This window comes from Chaetodon auriga, chromosome 19 (assembly GCF_051107435.1).
Source record: "Chaetodon auriga isolate fChaAug3 chromosome 19, fChaAug3.hap1, whole genome shotgun sequence".
Classification (NCBI taxonomy): Eukaryota; Metazoa; Chordata; class Actinopteri; order Chaetodontiformes; family Chaetodontidae; genus Chaetodon; species Chaetodon auriga.
The window spans coordinates 12,779,284-12,803,742 of NC_135092.1; the positions used below are offsets into that span (position 1 = coordinate 12,779,284).

The 24,459-nt window shown below is 43.8% G+C and overlaps 2 protein-coding genes across 3 annotated transcripts; both read right to left on the minus strand.

Annotated features, from left to right (window-relative positions):
* Nucleotides 1–1,717: 1,717 nt before the first annotated feature.
* car15 (carbonic anhydrase 15) lies at nucleotides 1,718–5,198 on the minus strand. The gene is made up of 8 exons (XM_076758260.1): nucleotides 4,976–5,198; nucleotides 4,810–4,839; nucleotides 3,985–4,161; nucleotides 3,759–3,904; nucleotides 3,560–3,652; nucleotides 3,408–3,474; nucleotides 3,159–3,319; nucleotides 1,718–3,068 (listed from the first exon to the last, which is right to left on the minus strand). The coding sequence occupies exons 1-8, from the start codon at nucleotides 5,025–5,027 to the stop codon at nucleotides 2,844–2,846; spliced, it is 951 nt and encodes a 316-aa protein (XP_076614375.1). The 5' UTR covers nucleotides 5,028–5,198; the 3' UTR covers nucleotides 1,718–2,843.
* A 1,810-nt stretch (nucleotides 5,199–7,008) lies between these two features.
* Nucleotides 7,009–23,244, minus strand: dgcr2 (DiGeorge syndrome critical region gene 2). 2 transcript variants are annotated; one of them, XM_076758921.1, is made up of 11 exons: nucleotides 22,802–23,244; nucleotides 16,553–16,585; nucleotides 14,832–14,954; nucleotides 11,868–11,954; nucleotides 11,572–11,782; nucleotides 10,535–10,611; nucleotides 10,266–10,448; nucleotides 9,977–10,180; nucleotides 9,488–9,640; nucleotides 8,788–9,024; nucleotides 7,009–8,700 (listed from the first exon to the last, which is right to left on the minus strand). In XM_076758921.1, the coding sequence occupies exons 1-11, from the start codon at nucleotides 22,881–22,883 to the stop codon at nucleotides 8,468–8,470; spliced, it is 1,623 nt and encodes a 540-aa protein (XP_076615036.1). In that variant the 5' UTR covers nucleotides 22,884–23,244; the 3' UTR covers nucleotides 7,009–8,467. The 2 variants fall into 2 exon arrangements, with proteins under 2 accessions (XP_076615036.1, XP_076615037.1); XM_076758922.1 differs by lacking the exon at nucleotides 16,553–16,585 and having other exon boundaries at nucleotides 22,802–23,202.
* Nucleotides 23,245–24,459: the final 1,215 nt, after the last annotated feature.

The window sequence follows — 24,459 nt, forward strand, 5'->3', positions numbered from 1 at the left end:
ATTGCTAACGTGACAGCACATGATTTGCACATTTTTTGTCTCAAAGCTCTGTTGACAGAGCTGACGTGTTATCACATCAACGCATACATGTAGGTCTGACGGTTAAACACGCAGCAAGAATGTGACCACGCAAGACCTGCCTGTCGCTGCTCCAGGGTTTCACTTTCAAAACGAAACGCTTGAATGTGTGTCAAGTCGTTAAGCGAGTCGAGTCTCGAGGGCCCGAGTTTAAAGCGTACGTCTCTGCAGATTTCACTCATCATATCCTCCTTTGGTGTCCTCTCTGTGTTATTAATCAGTGAATTCAGCTGCTGCTGGGTTTGGTTTCAGAGCAAAGCTGCAGCCTGACGTCACCTTTGCCAAACCTGGCATAGACACGGTCCAGAGAGAGAGACACGGTGGAGTGTGTGTGGACGTGTATCACTCAGGTTGTGGGGACATACAGTGCTCAGAAAAATGAAGGGAACACTTCAATCACACATTGGATCGTGATGAAGGAGTTACTCAAGTTGAAAATCTTTACTGTTGTACATTGTATAATTTGAGAACAAAATGATGTAACAGTCAGTAAGAACCAAAATCGTCAGCCCACTGAGGGCAGGATTCAAAATCACACCCAAAATCAAAAATCAAAAATTAATCCAACTTGCATGAATTTCATCACAGCAACTCATAATGTGACTCAGTAGTGTGTTTGGCCCCCGCGTGCCTGTACGCACTCCTGACATCGTCTGGGCATGCTCCTGGTGAGTCGACCAGTTGACAGTTTGGTCAGAAACATGCACACCAGTAGCCGACTGGAGGTCATTTTGTCAGGCTCTGGCGGTGCTCCTCCTGTTCCATCCTGGAGGAGCTGCAGGTGCTGCCTCATGCTACCAGCAGTGACAAGGACACTAACAGAACTCAAAACTAGAGCAGAATCAGTCAGGAAGGAGCGAGCGATTGTCTGTGGCCACTACATGCAAAACCATTGCCTTCCTTTTGGGGGTTGCATTGATTTTGCCTCTCCACTGCACCTGTTGTCACTCTCACTTGCACCACGGCAGGTGTAATTGAGTCACAATCACATGTGCTTCCTAAATGGACAGATTGATATCCCTGAAGTTTAACTGGTGTTTTACTGTGATGGTTAAATGTTCCCTTAATTTTTTTGAGCAGTGTACACCTGTTTACACAGTCACATTGTGGGAGACAAGTCCCCACACAGTAAATCATTCAATTTTAGGGTGAAGACTTGGGTTAACATGAGGGTAGGTCCCCCCGAGGCCATGACAGGAGGAGGATGATGTGATCTCAAGCAGAGATGAAGGGACGGGAGAGCAAGCGGGGAAAGATATTAAACAGAGGAGCACACGCCTCCACACACCGAGTGATCTGATTGGTCAGACGTTATCACTCCAGCTGTGCTCTCTTGTTCTGTTGGTCGTGTTTCTAAACTCCTTCGGTGAGCACAGAGAAACTGTCATGTTTTTAATCGTAGCACTTTTGCTGTCTCAGACAAAGTGAAGCAGATAAACTTTAGACTCCCCGACAGGCTGTGTGGTGTCACAGACTGGATGTGCATCTGCTGCGCTGTGTTATGTCAACCTTTCATCTTGATGCTGACACCTTCGCCACAGATTTACAACTCACAGGAGGCTTTTTGCATAATAGTCAATGCCTGAGCAAACAGGAAACAATGTAAAGAGAAAACACAAATGTCTCTCACGACTCAAATCAGCGACTGTGACACAGGATAGGATGTGCACGTTTATTGTTTGAATACAGGAAATATTACACGAGACTCAGTAAAAAGAAAAGGAAAATTGTGAACTGACATTCAAGCGCTGACAGACTTTCTTCTGCAGGTGTTTTGGCAGCTGTTCATTGCAGCCTGCATGTAAACTTCTCTACATGCTGCTGGCAAATAGGCAAATGTTGCACACTCATACAGAATATTTTGCATGCTGGATGCAGGAGAGCCGGCTCATTAGAGGACTCTTACCTCCAGTTTACCTCAGCTCCTTTTCTTAATGAGCTCCGCGTTGTTCAGCGGGCCTTTTTCACAGCTGACCTTCTGACTCGTCAGAGCAGGAGAAGCACAGGTGGTACTAATGGCATTAACGATGGGCGCGTTTCACTTGAGACAGTCAGTGGGCCGTGTCAGCGAGCCGCCATGTAGAATAACACAACCCTGAAGCAGGTCAAGATGAATGGATTTCAGCCCTTATTGATACGATCAATTACACCTGTGGTGACGTGTCAAAATGTCTGTGAAAAAAGGCCTTTTATTGAGTTAACTTGACGCAGGATGTACCATGTCCTGGCTTGTTTGGGGTAAAGATAACTTTCAATTCCTCCTCTATTGATGTTCCTGCTTACATGACACTACAAGATGAGTTGCTGTTAGCATGCTAACATTAGCAAGTAGCTTGAGTACAGCCACACAGAGCTGCTAGCATGGCTGCCGACTCGTACACTAAATCTGTCTTTTGTCTTTTATCATTTATTGAATTTTAATGTTTGTCAAATAAAGCCAAATGAATGTATGTTATGCACATGGCTGCCATCATAAAGCACATTTCATTGCCACCGTTGCTCAGTTCACATTATTTTAAACTGTTAGTACATTTTTATCACATTTTTCAATGCACTAATGGAGTTAATCCTGCAGAGACAACAGGGTACAATCATGAGACATTTAGTAACAACTCAACGTTTTACAGTACTCTTCTTCACAGTTTGTTTTTTATATTTATTCTTTGTCGGAGCATTTCTACAGATGTGAAAACTCTTCACTGTACTCCAGAAACATCATCTAAAAACATCTTTGCTCGCCATTGTTTCATGATTTGGACTTAACGCTAAAGTCCAGAGAAGAAGCCTCCCAGCAAAATGATTTGAAGCAGGTGCACTGACGCAGCTGACCTGAGGGCACGACCGGCCGTCGCTGTGAGGAGTCTGGCATCTCTGGACATGGCGACGACGCGACTGAAGGTGGGGTGGATGTGCCGGAAGTTGTTCTGCAGAGGCGTCACCTGCTCTGCATCCTCCTCTGTGGAGAAGATCTGTGAAGTAAACTGAGCCAGCTGAGGAGAAAGTATAAAAATCCTGTTTATTCATGGCACTCAGGGATCCATTTGCATGATTTTCTATTTCTACTGACTTAAGAGACCTACTTGGGACCATGAGATGTAGATGGGGACTTCGTACAGGGTCCATACAACCACTTGAGAACATGGAGGGGTGGTGAGGCTGCCATAATAACGGTAATACTGACTCATGTTGTGCTTGGGCAGGAGGCTCATCAGCGGAAATGGCTTGACTTTAGTAATTTGGCCTTGGGGAGGGATGCACAGCCGTAATGAGAGCAGAGTTACAAACAACACAGCGGGGCAGGAATTCATTTTCTATGAGTGTCCTCTAACCTTTATAAGCAACAGAGGACAGCTTTTGTGATATGTGCCCAAAGTGCACATTGTCTGCGTAAACAACCTGCAAGAAAGGACAAAATCAGGATGCATTCACACGAAAGGAAGTAAAAATGCTTCAGTTTGTAGAGCAGACAAGACAAACTGACATCAATAAAGAAGCCAAGAACAGCAAGTCCCGTTGGATCGTCCAAGGCTGCCGTCAAATTCGGATGGATGGACTTCATGTTGACTATGTGCATCTAGAAACCAAGAAGCACAGAGACATTAAGGGAGGGCTCCACTGCACCGGCCTGCCGCGACAGGTGGATGGTGACAGTGTAGCGCTGCCTACTGACCGTACTGTACCTCCATCGGGTATCTGCGTCTGTCCACCGTGTGCTCTGAGCCGTTGGTGGCCGGGCCTCCCCAGTGGAAGTGCAGCTGGATGGTGTGGTACACATCTGGAAGACCTCCACCGCTCACCGACATGCCACTGCCAACCTGCAGCACGACTGCGAGCAACCAGAAACATGTGATCACCAACACAAACGCACAAAGAAGAGGTTCGTGACAGTATCTGCTGTATATTCACCAGAGTGTCCGTCGTTTTGGAGCATCCAGTAGCCGGTTTGGATCGAATCAAAGCCCTCCAGATGTAAAGATCCCAGAGACTCATTTCTGGTCATCTGGTGGTCCAGGTTGATGGGAGAGTGAAGCTCTTCAAGTAAGGGGTGACAAGACGGGAACATGTCTCCCCAAGCATAAGGATCTGAGGATGGCAAAGGTAGAGCGTAAGAACCAAACCCAGCAGTGAAAGACAGACGACTCTGAGGCGTCACAAGGTAAATCCTCCAGATGGTTATTGAGACAGAAAAATATCGATGTTAAAGTTCATTGTTGATCTTGGAGACGAGTTAAGAAGTTGACTGCTTTCACCACAAGGTCCGTTTAGCAGCTGTTCTGGAGCTTTCTACTGAGGAAGACTGATACGATTAAGAGCTCCGGAACAGCTTCTACACTTCTTTGGACACTGTGTCAAAGAAAATGGATGTACTGACACTCAAATATCCTTATTTTCTAACATTGATCTTTGCTTTTTTCTTGTCAAACACCTGATAGTTTCACCTCTTGAGACCTCAAATAATTCTGCTTTGAATATTTGCTCACAACTCAGAGACATATTCAACCAGTTCAGGGGTCACCAGCCAAAAACAGCTCCACTGTTTAAAGTAATGATAGAAACAGAGCTTTAATTTTAGAAAATCATCTGTTTCAGTTGAATATTCATCAGAAAGTGGGAGCACAGTGCTAATATTTGTGTATTTATAAGAATGTTCACATTTCAATGAGTCATATTCTTATTCTACGTTGCTGTCTGTGTGTTTTAACATGAAAAAGTGCTTCATAGGTTACTCACCACAATGTGTCTCACTGTAACAGTAGTCTTCTGGAATATAAAAATAATAAAATGTTGATGAGCATCATTTTTCTTCCCCCTTTTTTTTTACAAGCTTGAATTTAATTTAAATAAATACATACAAAAACACAGCTTCTGTCATGTGAGACTTGAGCAGGACCCCCACCTGAATGAACGCTTGAAACAACAATCACCAGGAGAGCAGCGGTCCAAATCATCGTCGGACGGCGGCAGCCCGATGGACGCAGACAGGTGTCGGTATCTGAGGTAGACTGAAGATCACAGCGAGCGTCCTGCTTTAATCGCAACGGAGGTGAGAGCCCAGTTTTATTTTCTCCTGCTCTGACCAGTGAACCGTGTCATTACCAGTCTAGTGGTCTTTTCTGATCAACAGGCTCATTGATGCAGGACAGCTTCACCCCCCTCACCCTACACCCCCCCACCCTCCCCTGATGCTGCCAGCATAGATGCACAAGTGACCAGTAACAAGAGCCATTCATCCCATGGGAACGTCAGAGGATGTGTGGCACGCTGAATTACAAGGGACAGAATATATATGGTTTCATATAGAGCAGGACGTAAAACTCTCTGAACAGCTACAAAAATGTGGAAACGTAATCCACATAAGAATCCCTCACATCACTTTGTAAAATAACATTTTCTAAGATGTTTAGGATTCCCTTTTAATTGCATTATTGCCCCCCACGGTGATATCAAAGCACTGAAACACTCCTTGCTTCAAACAGAAATGTGCTGCATGTGTGTGGTTTATTTCAATGGTTAGAATCAGAGTAAAAATCTAAATATACTGGCTGATTAGTCAGTTTTAGATCAGTCATTTTATGCTTTCACATAAATGTCTTCCACCTCCAATAAAAGAACTTCCCAAAAATGAAATGATACTGAACTAATCATGTAGCACATTTGTTTCATATTCTCAACTTGACATATAAAAACTCTGACGTCTCAGGTGTAGTGAGTTTAGGAGTGATGTCGCCTCATAAGCTCAATCACCGTCTTGACTGAGCAGCTCAGCGTTAAGCGTCTCCCCCATCCAGAAGCAGATCATGTGATTCTGTCACTACTCGGCCCGCGTGAACAAAGCCTCTTTTCTCCGGCCACAATGCTTTTCCAGCAGGGTATCACTATCTCTGCTCTGCCCGCTGCCTTATGAGTCACTGTGAGGTGCTCTGTATATCCGCTTCCTTTAAATCATCTGAATCTTTTGATTGCCGTGGATTGGATTTATCCGACCACCTCCGTCTCACTGTTGGGGGATTTCCCCGCACCCCACCTTAATCCTCTTTTGACATTTGTTCAGCGCGGCCGGAGGAATTTCCTCGACGAGGCAAAAAGACTCCCAGAGCAGCTAAATGTCGAGACTGATGAGGCTCAACACGATGCTGTGTTCATACCCACTGACGCATGAGTCGTCCTTCATGGTGCAGTTTATTTGGCATTTGATTAGATGTACATCTACCTCAGAAAAACACACGCCCCCCCCCCTGCAAATGAAGCAATTTTTGAATTTAAAGGCTATGAAATAAAAGACAATGAAATGAAGCATTTGTTGTATTATACATGAAACATTTCAAATCCAGCAAAATTAGTTCTCACGCCACCGTAGTCTAGCCCAGAAAGTTCAGTGTAAATGCGGCTGTTGGGGGTCATGGGCAGGTTTTTTGATGCAGAGACATTAAACTATACGCAGGACACTTTGAAACTACTGTACAGGGCAGATTAAAGATGTTTCCGGCAAAAGAAAACTCTCTCAGCATGCCAAAAGGTTTAAAAAAAAAACAAAAAAAAAACATGCACTGCAGGTCCCAAAAAGCAAATTGAAAAATAAAACCAAATTTGATGAGAAAAAAAAAAAAAAAAAAATCTCCTTTTCACACACATGCACAAGTTCCTTCTTTCCACAATTTATGAGACTTTGCTCGTCAGATTATCCACTGTGGATTGTCAATGCCAAAAGACCAAATAAAAATGGCAAAAAAAAATGTTTTCCACATACAGTACATTCAAACAGGAGCCACACAGACACGCAGCCATTCAGACACACGTGTACGGCTGGTTTTCTTGAGGCAGATGGAAAGCGGTCTGAATGCTGGTGGTTGTGGGTCGACTCCGATCCAACGTCTATCTCTGTAAAAATTCATCCTTAAGAGAATCAAACGATTGTCATCATAACAGGGGTCTAAACAAGTTCACACTTTTCTTTTATTACAACTTTTTTTTTAACTGCGATCCCACTGAGAAAACAGAACAGTAACAAACCCATCAACACCTAAAGCAGAAAAAAAAGACTCACAGCTACAGTCAAGAGACATCATCTTCATCAGCAGCTGTAACGATGTTGATAACTGAGACAACAGATGTAGAATCGCGCGTATGACACACATCAGGAATGGAGGGCAGCATCCAAATGTGACAATTTCTCTCCAAAAACAAAAAATAAACTGATTTAAATCGAGAGATTAACATGCAAAACATTAAGCTCTGAGTCACTAATCGTGGTTCAGTTAGCAAATACACAACTATCCTGCGTAGAGTCGATGATAAAGAAACAACAATGGGCCCGTCTGCGTGATTAAACGACTTCATGATTGGAACAGTCCTTTTGGAGAAATCCACTTCCTCAAATTCAAGGACGGGACGTCATCCCTAATCTTCACACATGCATCTGAAAGGCTTCGTTGCTTTCACTTGCTGATCAGTGGGGAGTTCATGCTGCGTCGATCCCACAATAAAACGGTCAAGATTACAGCCTGCAGTCATAAATTAGCATCAAAAAGAACACAATACCAAACTCAGATATTTATCAGTACCACAACATTCCTCGATGCGTAATGCCTCGTGTCAGCATTACCTAATAAAAACCCTAAAGCAGGAAACTAACCGTACCTTCTTGCAAGGTTAAACCTCTTGATTACAAAACTTCTGCTGCAAATATGCGCTATAAACCTGGAAGACAGCTTCATGTATCAGACTAATAAGAAAGTGAGGGGACAGTAGGTTTTTATGAGCGAGTAGAAATCCAGGTCTGGGACATGCCGCGACAGACGGGGCTGATGGGAGCGTTGTTGTAGCCTGGAGACGGACAGATCGATGCAGAGACGTCTGTTTGAATGACAGCATGATGCAAACAAAAACGCACGAGCAGCAACAGCTGGCGTCACTGTCCGTCTGTCACGCTTTGCCTTGTGCTGGACTGTGACACACAGGTATAACAAATTGGACCGGCACAGACCTGAGGGGGGTATTTACATCAGGGCCTCTCGACCAATCAGGCCAACTCTGAGATGTTTCAAAAGCTTTGCTCAGTCGACGCGAATGCAGCCCTCTCAGCCTCGATGTAGTTTTTTTTGTTCTCTGTACAGTAAGAGTCCTCTCTGCTCCCTCGGATGCCAGTGTCTTAAAAAAAAAACAAACACTCAAAAGGCCAACTGCAGAGGAGTCTTCAGAAAGAGGCGGTGCTCACACCTCAGCGAAACAGGCTGCTCCTGATATGTCTGTCCAAGCTTAACTCTCCTCCCTGCAGTCAGCGTTTTGATAAATGCTCTGCTGCGTCCTCTAACGGTGCACGACGCAGTCACGACCTTCCTCAACCAGCAGGAAATGTCCGGATGCAGCTCCCCGCCGTCCGGCCACAGTCCTATACCACGGTGCTGAGGGAGGAGGGGCAGTCTGCGGGCATGGAGGCGGGGGCGTGGCCATCTGTCGGGGTGTCGGGCCCCACCAGGAGGGTGCTGCTATCTATGGAGTCCTCCCTCTCCTGAGAGGACGGCGCCGAGTTTGGCATGGGACCAGAGACGTTGGGAATATCGGCCTGCAGCCCGTCTCCCATGGCGTTCATCTGGCTTGGCACCATAGAAACCCCGCTGTGTCCTGAAGGTAACAACAAAGAGAGGAAATGAGGACATGAGCTGAACACTGTGCGTGATGAGATGCATGAATAACAGGATCAGCGCCTACCCAGGTCCATGTAGAGGAGGCTGTCTGGGTTGATGGAGGCTTCGTACGGAGGCGGGGGGTCGTCAGGGTGCTGGATGTCGGGGTATTTGTAGGCCGCGTACGGCGGGGGAGGCTCTTGGAAGTGGAAAGCGCCTCCCTCGCCGTCATCAGACAGATGCAGGGGAGTGAGGCCGGTGCCAAAGGCGTCCGGGCCGTAGTCAAAGCCTGGAACTCGTCTTCCAAGGTTGAAGTGATGCACTGAGCAAATCAAAGCGGACGGACACAGAGGACGGTGTGAAAGAAGTCCAAAGAGGCACTCTGAATGCAGCCTTTTCAATGAATTTATAGCAGAGATTTAATGATCAAGAAAAAGGGAGAGGGTTGAATTTTTGATGTTTTCTTCAATATTCTCCAGCTACACGGAGGCTGAACTCAGCAATGACTGTTTACAAAGAGCACAGGTGCAGTGAGTGCTGGCCACCACAGTTCACACATGTCTTTAATGTTAACACGTTTTTTAAACTTTGCCAAGAAGATGTGAACTGAACACTGACACTTTGTGTGTCGCAGCACTTGAAATTTCTATAAATGAAAAACTCTTGTGCAACAGCGACTATGATGAGAAAGCCTCAAATTACATCACTAAATTATTACATTTCCGAGAGCGGTGTGTGTGTGTGTGTGTGTGTGTGTGTGTGAGACCAATGGGCTTAATACTCACAGTTTCCTCCAATCAGAGTTTCGATGCGTTCACGTCTCCGCTGACGGAGTCTGTGCACCATGAAGAGCAGCAGGGAGAGGATGAGGAAGGACGAGATGCAGCTGACGATTAGTCTCATCCCACTGGCCATCGAGTCAAACAGACTGTTTCCATCTGAGGAAAAATGACAAAATGATCACCTGCTGAAGCTCGCTGCTTCTAACTGATCTGCTGACTTCATGCTCCTGAGGGTGAGAGACACACCTTTATTCTACCTCACTCTGACGGGAACTCTGTCCCAAAATCAAACAGGACACCTCATTTGTGTCACCTGAGTACAGAGTAGATGCCACCTCTTCATTTAAAACAGGCTGCTTTTAATCCCAGTGATTTCCTTTCTAACTCGCACTAAATCAAATACTGTAGATTTGTGTGGAGGAGCTCCACCTTGTGGGCCTGTGAGCACCAACCGCTACCTTTAAAGTGACTGAACGTAAACGTGGCGGGTACCTGGGTCCAGGCAGGTGAACTTGCAGCACTCTTTCGGATCCTTGCGGAAGTGCTGGCAGCCCTGCGGACGCTCGCACAGTGCAGCCACACACATCTCAGGCTCGCCGTCATGACACGTGCAGCTCAGGCACGGGTCGTCCCCCTTAGGGGTGAAGTAGTAGCCCTCGTTTACAACATTGTCTTTTATATCCACGCATGTCTGCCCTGTTGGGGAAAATACAACATGAAGACACAGTCCAATGGCAGGAGCCAAAGATTTCTGATAGAGAGAGAGTAAATGAGCTCGTACTCCTCTTGCAGAGAAAGGGGAACTTCTTGTAGCAGTTCTCAGCGTGCCAGCTGTGCAGGCCTCGCTCATTCATGCTTTTGATCTGAAAGCGCTGCAGCTGGGCACAGAAGACGTTGTCCTGAGTGGGAGATGCTTCTCCAAAATTGGTCAGACCCTCAGGTGGCAGAAACACCTGCATTGACCCTGTCGAGGAAAACAGAAGGTGAATCATCAAGTTACAGAGCTGCAGTTGGCTTTCTAGTGTTTTCACAAAGAATAAAGCCAAATACCTTTGTATGCCACCTCCCAGCGACCCTCCAGAGAGTGGTTCCGATTGGTGATCACATACTGGTAGCCCACCCAAAACCTTGAAAACAAACAGATGAAGTAAAATTCATTTATTCCAACCCCCATTCCAGACAGCTGAGACACAGTGTAAAACGTGAACCTCGCTCTGTGCTTGCTCATGAACAACTGAGCCTTCCCAGGATGCCCCTTTCATACCCAATCATGATACTATCACCTGTTACCAATGAGCCTGTTTACCTGTGGAATGTTCCAAACAGGTGTTTTTGGAGCTTTCCACAACTTTCCCAGTCTGTTGTTGAAACATGCTGCTGCATCAAATTCAGAATAAGTAGATCTTTACAAAAATCAATGAAGCTGATGAGGTCAAACATGGTCGAAAAGGATAAACAGATGATCATATTCTGTCTAATTTACGTTTTATACAGGATCTCAACTTTTCTTTTTTTTTTTTTAAATTGTGGATAGTAATTTAATTACTACAAGGTTTAAATTTACTGTATCAAATTGTCAATTTCAGGGTTTCTGCATTAGCCAACATTGACCACGACTGGCCACTAGATGGCCTGCAACCACTCACAACACCCTGATACATTTGACTGTGTATTTCATTTCATAAAAACAAAAAGTCAACAGGGGCAAAGCAAAAGTTTAATGAGTGAGGAAATGAGTGTTGCAACTTGAAGATTTTGATCTCTAGAGACTGAGCTGAGTTTGTAAAGCTCTTTTTTCCTGTAAATGGATGAAAGCATCACAGCACAGATTTCCAGGCTGCATGTTCAGACAGATAGTTTCTGCATAAACAAAGGAAATTTAAAAGGCAAAGAAAAAGGAGTGTGGGAGATATCTGAGCAATGTTTTGTCTTTGTAGCAGAGCTTTCTCACAGAAATTGCAAAGTACATCAATTTAATCAGACCCTGTTCCTGGTAAATGACTGTAGAAATCCAAAAAACTCCGACGTGAAGCTTTTTCAAGAACACTCAAAAAAGAAAAAGGAAACGCAGCCAGGTAAGAACTCACTTGCACTGATCTCTGCGCTCACAGACTTTGTCGTCGAAGTCCACCTCGATCTTCAGTATGAACTGCAGCTCCTCGTTGGTGACGAAGGTAGCCAGCGAGCCGTTGACTTTCTGACACGTGTCCACAGCCTGCCAGTAGTTCTCGTTCCTCAGGTACACTTTGTAGCAGCTGGCCGTCTTCTCGTAGTGGTGCCATCCACTGGGGCATTTCTCTGCGGATGGAGAAAAGAGACTCTAGCGACGTGTTTTGCAGATGCAACATCTCCATCATCAGCTGAAGTGATGTGAGGCGCTTACTGTTGAAGCGCACAGGCTGAGCCACACCAATGACGTCTTCTACCTGGTCATACCCATTGCCGAAACGAAACCTCTCCTCCTTGATCGCTGCAAAAGAAAAAAATGACTCAAGGTCAACAAGTGTGGGTGAGTTATTTTCCAAACCTGTTTATTATAAAAACTTCTCTGGACCTTTTTTTGTTTCTGTGCACGTACTGGTTGTGGTTATGCAATCTGTCTAAAGCCTGTGATGTAATGAACCTTTTTTCATTTGTCTGCTACCCTGATAGATTAATAGATAAACTGTCACTGCTGCATATTTCTGCAACAGCTCGGTCTGGTAAGTCCACATTCTTAACTATGTGTGTGTGCTTTGGCCTTTTTGGTTCAAAAACTATTTAGCTTCAAGCTCATATATTCACAACTGTCTGCAGACTGTGCTAACTCATGCTGGCGTTCGTCTGGGTACACTTCTCTCTTTCACCATTATTTATGACAGGGATTTAGAAACACGAAGTTTCCATCTTAACAACCATCTAAACCGCCCGAAAAGGAAGCAGAGACAAATTTGAGGAAGATCAAAGTAAAACCAACGCCTCTGTAAACATTCAAGCAATCCAGACTGTATCCTCTAAGTATCGTTTTGAGTTTACTGTGACTGACTTACATTATAACATGCTTTCAGTGAAACAAAAACAGGAACAGAAGCTGTCATTTATTATTAGTGGCAGGCTGAAAAATAACTTGCTAGTAATCATTTACAGGTGATTTTAAAACTGTAGGTCAGTTAACTGCAATAAACTCAAGCTCTCTTGGGTCAGGGAAAATTAAACCATTGACAGAGTGGGCAAAAACAACAATACTGTATACTGCAGCACGAGTTTCCTCTGCTAAGACACAAACTGGACTGTAAATTTTGAGTTTCTTTTCATTTTTTTTATTCTTCTTTCTGTCGTCCATCTTTCGACTGCACTGCTAATGTGACTGGTCTTTTGGTTTGCAACCTGGCTTTACTTCTTTGCAGTCTGTTTGTTGATTGGATGTTTATGTCGTGTCATTTCCTCTTTACCCTGCATTGAAGTTGTAAGTTTAACATTTCTCCTCTGGCATTTGTCTGAAAGGAATTAGTGGGAGGGATTGCTCCACCTTGCCGTGCTATTGAACAAAGAGCTAATCCCTCACAAGAACATTGATTTCCATGAGCGCTGTTGATTTAGCTGACAATAAGCCGTCACTGAGACATGTGTGAGCTTTGTTTGGGTTTTTCTTGCATGTCTCCGTGAAGCCGCGGCTAGTCAGGACACAGGGAACGAGTAAAAACACGACGTTCAGCTTGAAAGCTTTTTCCGTTGATAATAATCAGCAGACTTGCTTTCGAACATACAGAATATACGAAAACGAGCCACTTCCCACTGCAGCATTTCAGCACCGTCGGTGATCTTTTAACATACTATTCCTGCCTTTGTTGCCTGTTCTGAAACCGTGGTTTCCAATATAAAACCTCAATCAGTGTACAGTGTTGTTGGCAGGCCTGCAGGCTCAACTCAAAAGCATGCACAACTACTTCTGAATGGAGGTCACATGCTGTACTCAATCCTTTCAATAATTCCTATTATGCGGTCAGAGATCTGGGGATAAAGTCTCTCTGGATTTAAGAGGGGAAAACAATAGGATTTCGGTCAAAGGCTTAGCACTGCAACGTCTATGCAGTGTTGAGGAGATCAACAAACACCAAACAAAAACACAGACACATATGCAGCCACTCTGCCTCTCCCCTGCCACCTGACGCCGTCATTCCAGAGCTGATAGTCCTGTATTTTGACTCACTGCAGAGGATTAGCAGGACTTTTTCCATACCTGCAGACTTAAAACCAAGTCTGAGCTGTTTGGTAAAAGCAAATCAGCTGGATTGGAGTGTGTTTGGGGGGGGTTTGCTGTGCTGTATACCATAGTTTCCGATGCAGGCCACATGCCCTGGAAAATTTCAATGTCCCAGACAAAAAGGAGAAATTCCAGTCAAAAATGATCCGTGTTTATGGATCCTCTTGTCCCACGTGTTTGTGTGCAAATGACTAATGGGGACAACAATTTTTGAAATTGGTCCAGTATTGAGGGAGAGTGCTGCAGCCGTGAAACAGGCTACAATGTACTCCCTCTGGGCATTTGTGCACCATCAATGTAGGTCCACCAAAAGTGTTTGTTTTTGCCACTGACAGGCCCAGACTGTTATTCCAAGTGTTTGAACACATCATGGAAAGGTTCCCTACAGAGATAGACTTTTTTTTGTTAAAGTCCTTTTTGTTTAACCTCAAACAGCCGCTATATCGCTCTCACCAAAGCCACCAGACTCCATTTACAGAAACAGTAATTTTATCATCGTAAAACACACTTCATTCAATCTTGATGGAGACAAAATAAAACTCACCAAATCCTTCTTGGTTCATCTTTAACTGTTCCAAAATCACCACTAACTCTGGTTTATTCGAAATAAACCAATAATTCACTGAGTTAGATGTAAAAATATCGGGAGAGGAGCGAGGGGGGAGGGCGGACATCAGAGACGCAATGGGGAAAACAGCATGTAGAGCCAGAATATTTTCACATCCAACATTTTCACTGGACATGATGACCAGAGAGATCTAAAAATGTCAGAGTTCAGCAGATTTTCCTGGTAAAAAAAATGCAGTAATTACCCTGCTAGACACACTTCACTCAGCAGTGTATTTGTTATTTCTCCAAGCCACTGCTGTTCATATGTTGTCAACGTGCATCACTTAGCAACTCTGAATATTTCTTGATTAGGTCCCAGTGCGTCCTTAACGCGCTCTGGTTGCACTCACACCTGCATTCAGGACTGCCCGGCTGTGATCTGATCGTCCAAGTGTGAAAAGGTCCTGGGCGTCGATATTCTTTCCAGAAATCAATCGTGTTATGGGTGTTAGGTAACAGAGTGGGTGTAAAAGGGCTTAAGTGAGCTATACTCACGGGGACAGTCCATCTCGTCACTCTTGTCCTCGCATGCTGTCCAGCCGTCGCACTGCCAGGACATTGGGATACACTGCATCTTCCCACTGCGGCAGGCAAACTGCCCGGGGCTGCAGCGCTGCTCTGAAACACAAGAGAGTCCGTGTGGTCAAACCTGCACGTGACTAAGGCCTCGTCCAAACAAGACAAAACCATTTTAAGTCCAGCAGAGGACTGAATGAGGCCACGTGAGCTTTCGTGGCAGTGGATAAAATAAGTGATCCTAGATGGTGATGGAGTGAAGATTTGGGGTTATGGAACACATAAACAGATTTTTAATGTAATGGAGGTCATATGCTGCGACTGGGTGCAAACTGAAGAAATCACAGTCAAATAAGACCAGCACTAAACTTCATCAGCAAATACTGGACGCAACACTCAAATATATACATGCTTCTTTCAAACCGAGACAGCAAAGCATAACAAAAAATTTGAAGAACTTAGAAAGGAAATCCTGGAAAAAAAGAAAAACAGAATCCACAGCAGCAGGTAACCGAACATGTTGAGTTCAGAGACAAATCCGACCACTGAAAATAAAACAGGACTTTTGCAGCCATGCCTTAAAGCAAGAGTAGCCTTTGACATATACTGTGCTAAATAATGTCTACAGGCTTCTTATCTGTTAATATCCTTCAGCAGCACAGCCTGAGTTCAGTGAGCCTCCACACCACATGTGATTAACATGAAAGACGCCTGTGCGTCAGAGCTCCCTGTGTCCTGCCTTCCTCATGTGATCAAAGCTCTGAGCAGACACAAACGGGTCCAAACAACGATATTGATCATGGGAGGGGAAGTTCAACAGACTGTCATGCTCTTGTTCTTAAGAGATTAAAACATAAACTATATTAGCTACTTAGAAACTAATTATCTTTTACAAGATTAGGGGGTGACTCTTTTTCAATTGTTTAGTACCTTTCATGTAAAGACATTAAATGTGTAACTTTCAGAAAAGGCTTGTAATTAACATCTGTTAAGTGAACTACAGTCAGCATCTTGTTGTTATTGGCCAAAACAGTGACACATCAGACAGGAGACTGAACCCTGAAACTAACACTGAGTGCTGGAAAACACATTACAATCATACTCAGAATACTGCGTGTACTTTTCCTATTCTTTATTTGGACTACTGGCTCCATGATACTAACTAGCTTGCTGTTTGCAAATCACTCCATTAGCCAATGCCAACCAAAGCAACCAAAGCCAGACCCACACCACGCAGCCAAACCACAGCCCACCAGCCAACCCCAGCTTAGCTTCGGTTACACTGAGCTAGCTGGCTGCCCCCTGCCCTGTACTGTTCTTGGCTAGTAGAAAGTAATTGTTAGTTATACCTTTGCTTTGTATCGTTGCATCATTTATTGTTGGCTAAAATCAACACTGTTTATCATAATACATTAGTTAGTATCATGGATCACATTGTCTAAAGTATTTTGACAAACTAGCCAAACATATCTGCTCAGATGGTGTTTTGGTAGCAACTATGTTGATTGCTTTCTACAAGCCAAAAGCAATCAAGCAGAACCTTTAAGATATTTAAGCAGGTGTCTCAGGTGTTTTCAGGCTTAACAGTTGTTAATGGGCGGCAGCTCGTTACCATCTGAATAATATCTGAAGGAGCTGCTGATACATCCTGGCAAAAAGATCAGACAGCTGCTACACTAAAAGATATACTGCTTGCTTACCTGACAATAATCTTGCCAGAGCTAGCCGTGGACCTGAAACAAATAGAAACAATAGAGTGACTATCCTGATGTCTTTTAGGAATTTCTAAATTGCACTTGTGCTTAAAAAAAAAAAAAAAAAAAAAAAAGAATAATATCCATCCTGTTTGTGCTGCTCATTGTGTCGTCTGTAAGGAAATCTATTTATTGTACACTGTCAACAGTTCTGAGTGATTTCCCCAGTTGCTTGCCCAGTAGTGGGCACATCACACCATCTGTTCTCGGATACAGGTGGTCATGTTGACCTACAATGGAGGTGGACCACCCACTCACCTGACAAATAAGGCAACACTATTTTTACTAAGAAAAAAGCTCAAAGATATTTCAAATGACTGTTTCTTCATGTGTGTACCAACCGCCCCATGTGACATTAGCCCACACAAACCAGACTTTCAGTTTTGATGAGTGGGTCCACAACCTACACTGGGCTTTAATACAGTGATTAAAAACAGTCTTTATTTCTATTACAGTTCTAACTGCTAAACAAATTTGCTGGAAATAAAAAACAAATTGGCGCACGTGGCTTGGAAAGGCACTGAGGACACTTTTTTCAAACCAGATGTAATTAAGTTTTCCCATTATTTACGATCACAGCAGGGCCTCACCCATAGCTTTGTTTTCAGAAACAAACCCCTCAACTGCAGCTTAAATACAATCCAACTGGACGATTGTTCAGACCTTCAAAAAAACATGATAAATCATATTTTCTGAACCAGGAATCTCCCATTACACCAGACGTAACCTTTTTATGTTCTGCTGCGACAAAGGTCACACACCATGCTTTATCAAGTCCTACTGACTACATTTTGCATAACATCCTGTTTACTGTACAGCCCTGCTGCAGCCAAGTGAAACATGGGTAATAAAATATGACCAAAAATGTGTTTGTAATCCTGCTTCGACTTCTGTATAATACAGACCAGTCTAGTCATGCTGTGAGCTTGCTGAAGGCCTGAAACATTTCCCCATTGGACCGTGTTTAACCAGAGTGTGAAGCTCCAGCAGAACTGTGGTTTGCTTGGAAACTAACGAGGAAGGAAGCTACACTGAGTCTGTGCTATTGTTAACTATAAATGAGGAGAACGCTTAAATAAGGGTTGGCTGACCTCAATGCAGATTGACTCTGCTCTGCCAAAAGGTGTTTTAAGAGCCTCCAAACACAGCCGACGTCACCTTGTCTTAGTTAATGCTAAGTGGATTGAGACGCATTACAGACCTGTCTCAGACTCCAGGGACTGAATGCATTATTATCGCTCCCATCAAGCCTGAGTATGTACGAGTCGAACTGATGGATAACATTCGAGACCACATATAGCATCCCTAATACATTAGAGAGGATTGGTGTCTATTTATACATGACAACTGTTTGCGAATAGACTAGGTTAAAATATGTTTATGGCTTACGGCTGCCAGGCGAGCAACAAATCCAAAATGCAAATCCAGCTGGTTGAGCGTTGATTAAAAACTCTTTGAGACTCTTTAACACCACATCTGCCTGTGCTCAGGATGAGAAAATACATGCCTGGTTTGTGCTTTCTGGTGCCGGAGGTTTTGACTAAAGGCTTGCTGCCTGCACAGATCAGTGTTCATTCTTTCTGTGATTTTTGATAACTGCTGCTGGAAAATTCTCAAGGGCAGAATTTATTCAGATACCAGTAGCCTACTTCTTTTGGTTATCATCTGTTACATGTTGTTGGCACAGCTAGGCCATCTCCAGCTTTTAAAAAAAAGTCTTGAGTTGAAGTGTGCTTCCCTCGTCATTATCTGAACTTCCTGGTGATTGGGATGGACCGTCTGAATGAGCTGTGGTGAGCAGCTGCCTGAAAGCTCATCTTTGCCTCCCTGGGTTTCATCAGAGAGATATTTTACTGCACACACTTGATAAGGAGGTTAATAATTAGGTTTCTGTTTTGAGACAAGCTACAAGAAGACCACTAATGGCTCATAATTAACTTCAACATGCACGATGCACGTGCCTGACACGCATGCACACATACTGTGTCTTACTGCTGTGTGTACAGTAATGCATCCACCTGGGAATCTCTGCATTAATGACTGATGGAGCGGTTCTGAGTTTTTGCGGTGGATTGTGAAGAATGAGGAGTCTTTCCTTTGTGAAAGGCCACAGGACAAGCAGGATAAAAACCATCTCTTACTGAGGCTATTTCTCTCACAAGCTTTGGATTTTGTGATGTCAAGTCGACAAATGAGTGAACAATTCCTGAGAGAAGTGGAGCCTCTGCATCTCTTACATAACCGACGGGAAAATACAATAAAGACTATGAGACTGCCCCAACTGAGTCCCACTGAAGTATAACGGCACAGTGAACTGGCCTTGTGCACGCACTGCATCATCTTCAGCCACCGATGATTCACATCAACACTGAGGCTCACTGTTGAAAGCAGTGAGTGGGTACGGGCATTCATTTCTCCTTCCTTTATGCCATCTCACGCTGAAAAGCAATATATTTTCTCTTCGCTGTGTGGATGAAAGAACTCCAGGTCAAATTCCTTCAAAAAGCAAGCTGATGAAGATGGGTGGCCTACATGTATTTATACAAAACAAACAAACAAAAAAAGCCATGTTTCGGGGGGGTAGGAATGAACATAGGCCTCCTTTGATGTTTTAATACTTTCAGTTCTTCTTAGCACCAATAAGACAACGTCAATGCTTAACAGTCTGTCCATTTCACTTGGAAAGCTCGAACTCTGCATGTACTTTTCTTTTCCCGACAGTCGCCATGATGCATGTCATTGATGATTCATAAGCGTTATGTGCGTCTTCTGTTTGGGGACCGCCTGGAAAGACGCGTTAGTCTACCAGCACTCACGGGTTTGGATCAAACAACACCGCAGCCACATACGGGGACATTCCCCACCCCTGGGCTACATAAATAAATCTGACTTGACGACTGAGCTAGAGCATAAAACAAGCATATTCTATCTCCAGGTGGTTTGTGGGATATCAGGTACAAGATTTGTGGCTTTCAAATGTATTGTCAGTCTGACTGAAATCTCTCTGGCCTGATTTTACCCGAAGCTTTCAACTGCTCAACAATAGCTGACAAGATGCTGCAAAACGCTTCACACATGAAGGTGAAAAAGTCTTCTTCTGGAGCCAGAATACCTGGAAGGTCAGGCCTGTCTCGTCGACTCCTGAGGCAGGAAGTAATCAATGTGTGTTTTTGTAACTTCTGATTGCTGATAGGTCGATAAAGATGACAAACATTACTCCTAAAATACTCTGCTCAGAAGAATGATTATTATAATTAACATTATTTTACCAATCACCACTTTTATTATTGGTGGATTACTTTTTTCCCAAATAACACACTCCAGGATTGAAATTGTTTGCAATATTTTTTTTAAAAAGCACATCACTGCAAGAATTTGTTGGCTGTATTTCAAGTCTTCTCCATTTGGGTCACTGTAAGTTAACAGTTAACTGCCACTGCGCTCTCATCAGTGGGATATTAGGTGAACAAAAACATGTGACTGAGCATTGATGGATGATGTTTGTCAAAAGTTAAACTAGAGCCAACTTTTTTGTGCAGAACAAATAGTGATAAACCAGCTGCCAGTGTAACACAGGCAGCTTGCACAGCCCCACGGACAATAAACAAAGCTCTGTGTTCTGGTTGCTCAAGCCGATGGTCATATAACGCAACGCCCAACCAGACCGTGCTAACACTCCCTGGTTCTTCACAATTACTCAGAGCCTTCACTGAAGCAGCTTGTTCTGACGCAGGATCTGTGGCCTGTAGATTACCCATATCTACTGTACAGTCTCACATTCAAACATTGAGAAACACAGTGGACAAATAGCCACGTTAATCAGCTGGACAACGTATTTAAGAAGACGTTCACATCTAGTTCTACAATCCACCTGACATGCATGAGTCTGAATGACCTGAAGCACATGCGCTGACCACCAAGCCATCACACTGTGCTGTCATGTGTGTACGATCATTTCCAGCTGTGGTTTCACATTTGTCACGCACTGAAATATTGTGCTGAGTAATGCAAAACATACCTGTATGAACAACCTGAGACATATTATTTGCATGTGAAACTTAAAAATAAATCATCCTGATCATATTCTGAATTAAAAACACATCAAACATTTGTCATTCTCCCTTAATGTTGCCTGACACAGTGGCAAAAATCCAGACCTGGTTGTGCAAAACTGAAGGCTTTTACCAAAGAGCTATTTAGAAATGTGACAGTTCTGCACACTGTCAAGTAATTCCAGCACAGCTGAATAAAATCTTAACCTTTATGAGACACTTATCTTGCTTGCTTCAACCTGCTGTGGAAACGAAGTATGCAAATGGTAAGCCAATTATTAAAGTGTGAAATTTATCAAGCTTAAGTGCAGATTAGTGGGTGACATAAATACTAAATAAATGACTCCTAAAGATTTAGAGAAAGTCTGAAGTAATCTTACTATTATGCGTGTACCTTTGCGAATCAGAGAGGTACTAAAACTATAAAATTCTGAGAGAAACTGTTCGGATAGACCAAGCTACTTGTGCAACAGGAAAGTGTTTCATGCTCACAACCGCTCAAACGTTTGTAAGTGAATTCTGTTCCAGCAAACTGGCTTATTCTTAAGATGAAGTCATGTGGGCATCAAGCTTTGGGAAGCCTGAACTTGATGTGCTGCAGCATGCTCGACAAAAACACACCCTCAGTGACACAGCCTGTGCGAAACGCGATAAAACAGGTAGAAGCCTGGGCACGAAGGCCACAGTGTTCCCCAAAACAGCTAGCAGTGTCTGGGAAAAAACAAAACAGGAAACACCCTATTCAAAGCATTTTTAACAGGGCTTAACTATGGATGACGTTCACTTTTCAGATTACTCACTCCAGCTTTATAAACAAAGGGCTTCACTCTTTAACATTAGACTAAGTGATGAATTCAACTTTGAAAAGATAAATAAGTACAGTCGATTACACTCCATAGTTGAGAGCAAATAAGCCACAAAGAGGCTCTTAATATGAACGGACTGTCTGCCCAAGAACCAACCCACGGCACAACTGAACAACATGGTGCATGCATTTTTGTGTGTATTGCATTTTCTGGGCAGAAGGTTACTCCCTTGGATTAAGCCAAACAATAATGTGTTTATTCATGGCTTGAACTCCAATCCACACAACTGTCAGGATCACAGGATGTATTTGTCTTCTTGCTGTTTAAAGGTAAGTGTTTGCATTCAAAGCACGAGTACAGGCTTTCAATTGAGACAAAAGGGGTAAAACCATTTCCCTGGTTGGTTCATAAAAACAGTTTTCTGTGACAAACATGACTACCTGAGGAGGACTTTAGTGTGCGGGTTACAGTCCTACTTTAAACAAACATGCACACTATGCATTTATTGATAAGGGGTTTTATGGGTTTCTAAGAAGTCATGAATTGTCTGTAGTGTGTGTTGCATTTGTGACAAACGATTATCAACCAAATTTCATCTCGATTTATCAATTTAGAAGTCAGGTAACTGTGTCCAAAGCATCTTTAGGACAGTGTCACGGCAAAGATATCAGTGTGCTGCGTGTCTGCTCACTGATGTGTTTAATTGCGGAGCTACAGGATGAGCAGCTGAGAGGCAGCCTCACAGATGCAGGAGCATCAGCCGCTGACATGCATTTCAAATTACATCTTCACGGAGAGGCAGGACACAAACCGACACACACAGCTTCAATTGTTTACACGCCTTTTTAATTAGACGCCTTATGATCCCCATGTTGTCTAATATGAGGCTGGATAAATCTTTTCAGCGTCATTTCCTGACACGGCTGTATCAGAAAGTGTCAAAACTAACGTTAGCTAATTTCGAGGCAGCGGTCCTCAAGCTCTTTGGGGAAAAGCAAACAGCGTTAGCCGAGTGAGTTTGACTGAAAACACTGTGGCTGTGTGGACTGTAGAAATCCTGAAATCTCAGTCGTTTAATGACCGCCGACGGGGTTTCTTAGTTCGCCTACTTTAAAAAAAATAAATCCTGCTACAGTGCCGACAGGGAGGCGGTCCTCCACACTGTCCGGCTGTAGCTCAGCAGCGGTTAAACAACCACCGGAGTCCCTGGTTCCTCCTGCAGGCCTTTCCGCCTGACCTGCCGCTTTCTGCCTCCAGCTGTAATCCCTGTCGCTCCCGCTTCAGAGGCGAGCCCACGGGAATGAGTGCAAAGCAAAAAACAAGTTAGAAATATTTACCTGTCCGTGGTGGGTCCGTTAACGTGAGGACGAAGAGAAGAGAGAAGAGGACGAAACTGCTGCTGTCAGCCTTTGGCAACATTTATCCTCCATTCATAGTAACTCCTCTATTCAGAAATGTTTTAAAAATATACGGAGGATCTGCACCGCCGCCGCCGCCCTCTCCGGACTTATTACGTTAAACGCTTAACACACTTTCTACCCATTTTTATGCAGTCAAGGCGACGGCTGGCGACGAAAAAACACGTACATGGAGCATAGTCGCACCACACAGCGACACGAAATGCGGTTAATGTGACCGAGCAGCTAACGTTAGCAAGCCGTTAACGTCGCTCCGTCCTCTGCTCGGTGTGGAGCGGCGCAGATCCAAGATGGCTGCGGCCTCCCATCACAACAATCCCAAACATGGAACACAGGCTATCAGCTGGAGGAGCTGCCGGGGCGGAGTTTAGGAGATTACACCAGTGTGACACACGATAGCCAACGCGTGTGTGTGTGCGTGCGTGTACCCGCTGAGATTATAATTTGATGAATCCAACCCAAAATGTTATCGCTGGTTGTACTGAGCAGATGACACCGCCGCGCGGGCGGCGCTGATGACTGGCGCAGTTTATCCCAGCAACACGCGAGCTGGCGGCACACAGGTCGGTGTGTTTTCCGCTACGTCCAAACCGCACGAAGAAGACTTTGATGAAGACTAATTGCACTAATTTTTAAAGAAAAACTAATTAGACGTTACAACATAGTTACCCTCAAGGTCTCGACTTTACGTGAACCCGTATCATCCATCACACCAGTTCAGCTGAGACTTACTCTAAAAGCAAGTTATTCACTGAAGCAGTCATGAAATGAGATTTGCCTTTTTCAATTTCCTCGAGGAACCTTTGTATTAAAAATGAATAAATATGCATTTCTACCATGAATGTTATAAAATAATTGACCCTATCTTCTGACTTTCCTTCCCTTCCTGAGACAGTCTGACCTACTTGACCTTGTGAGATAGCTCAGGGGTCAAACTCCAAGGCTGCAATTATCATCATGATGAGTGCCTGCTCTGAGGAATTTAATGGCTTACTTTTGTTAGCATATTGGGAAATATACCTGATGTCTGAACACCAGTTTTCAGACAAAGTACAGCAATGGTGGAAAAAGCATTCAGATCCCTTAAGAAAAAGTAGCAACACAAAACTGAAAATACTAAAGTCCACTTAAAAGCCCTGCATTCAGAACCACACTCACAGTACACCTTATCAGCACTTCAAGTATCACGTCAGTAAAGCACTCATTCTGCAAAAAAGTTGTTTCCTGTCCGTGCTTTACTGGACAGACGGACAACCGGAAAACATAATGCCTCTGGCATTCCATATCACCAAATTTGGAGATGCATGGTTTTCATAGTACAGGATAGGTATGAAAAACTGATCTGAAAAGTAACTTGTAACTAAAGCTACCATTAAAATGTAAAACGTAGTAAAAAATGAGTAAAAAGTATATTTCCCTGTGAGATGTAGTGGAGTGAAAGTATAAAGTTGCAGAAAATGGAAATACTAAGTATATGTACTTCAAATTTGCACTTAACTACAGCGCTTGAGTAAATGTGCTCAGTTGCATTTCACCGCTGATGCACAGTAAAAGTCACATACAGATGGACATGTGTA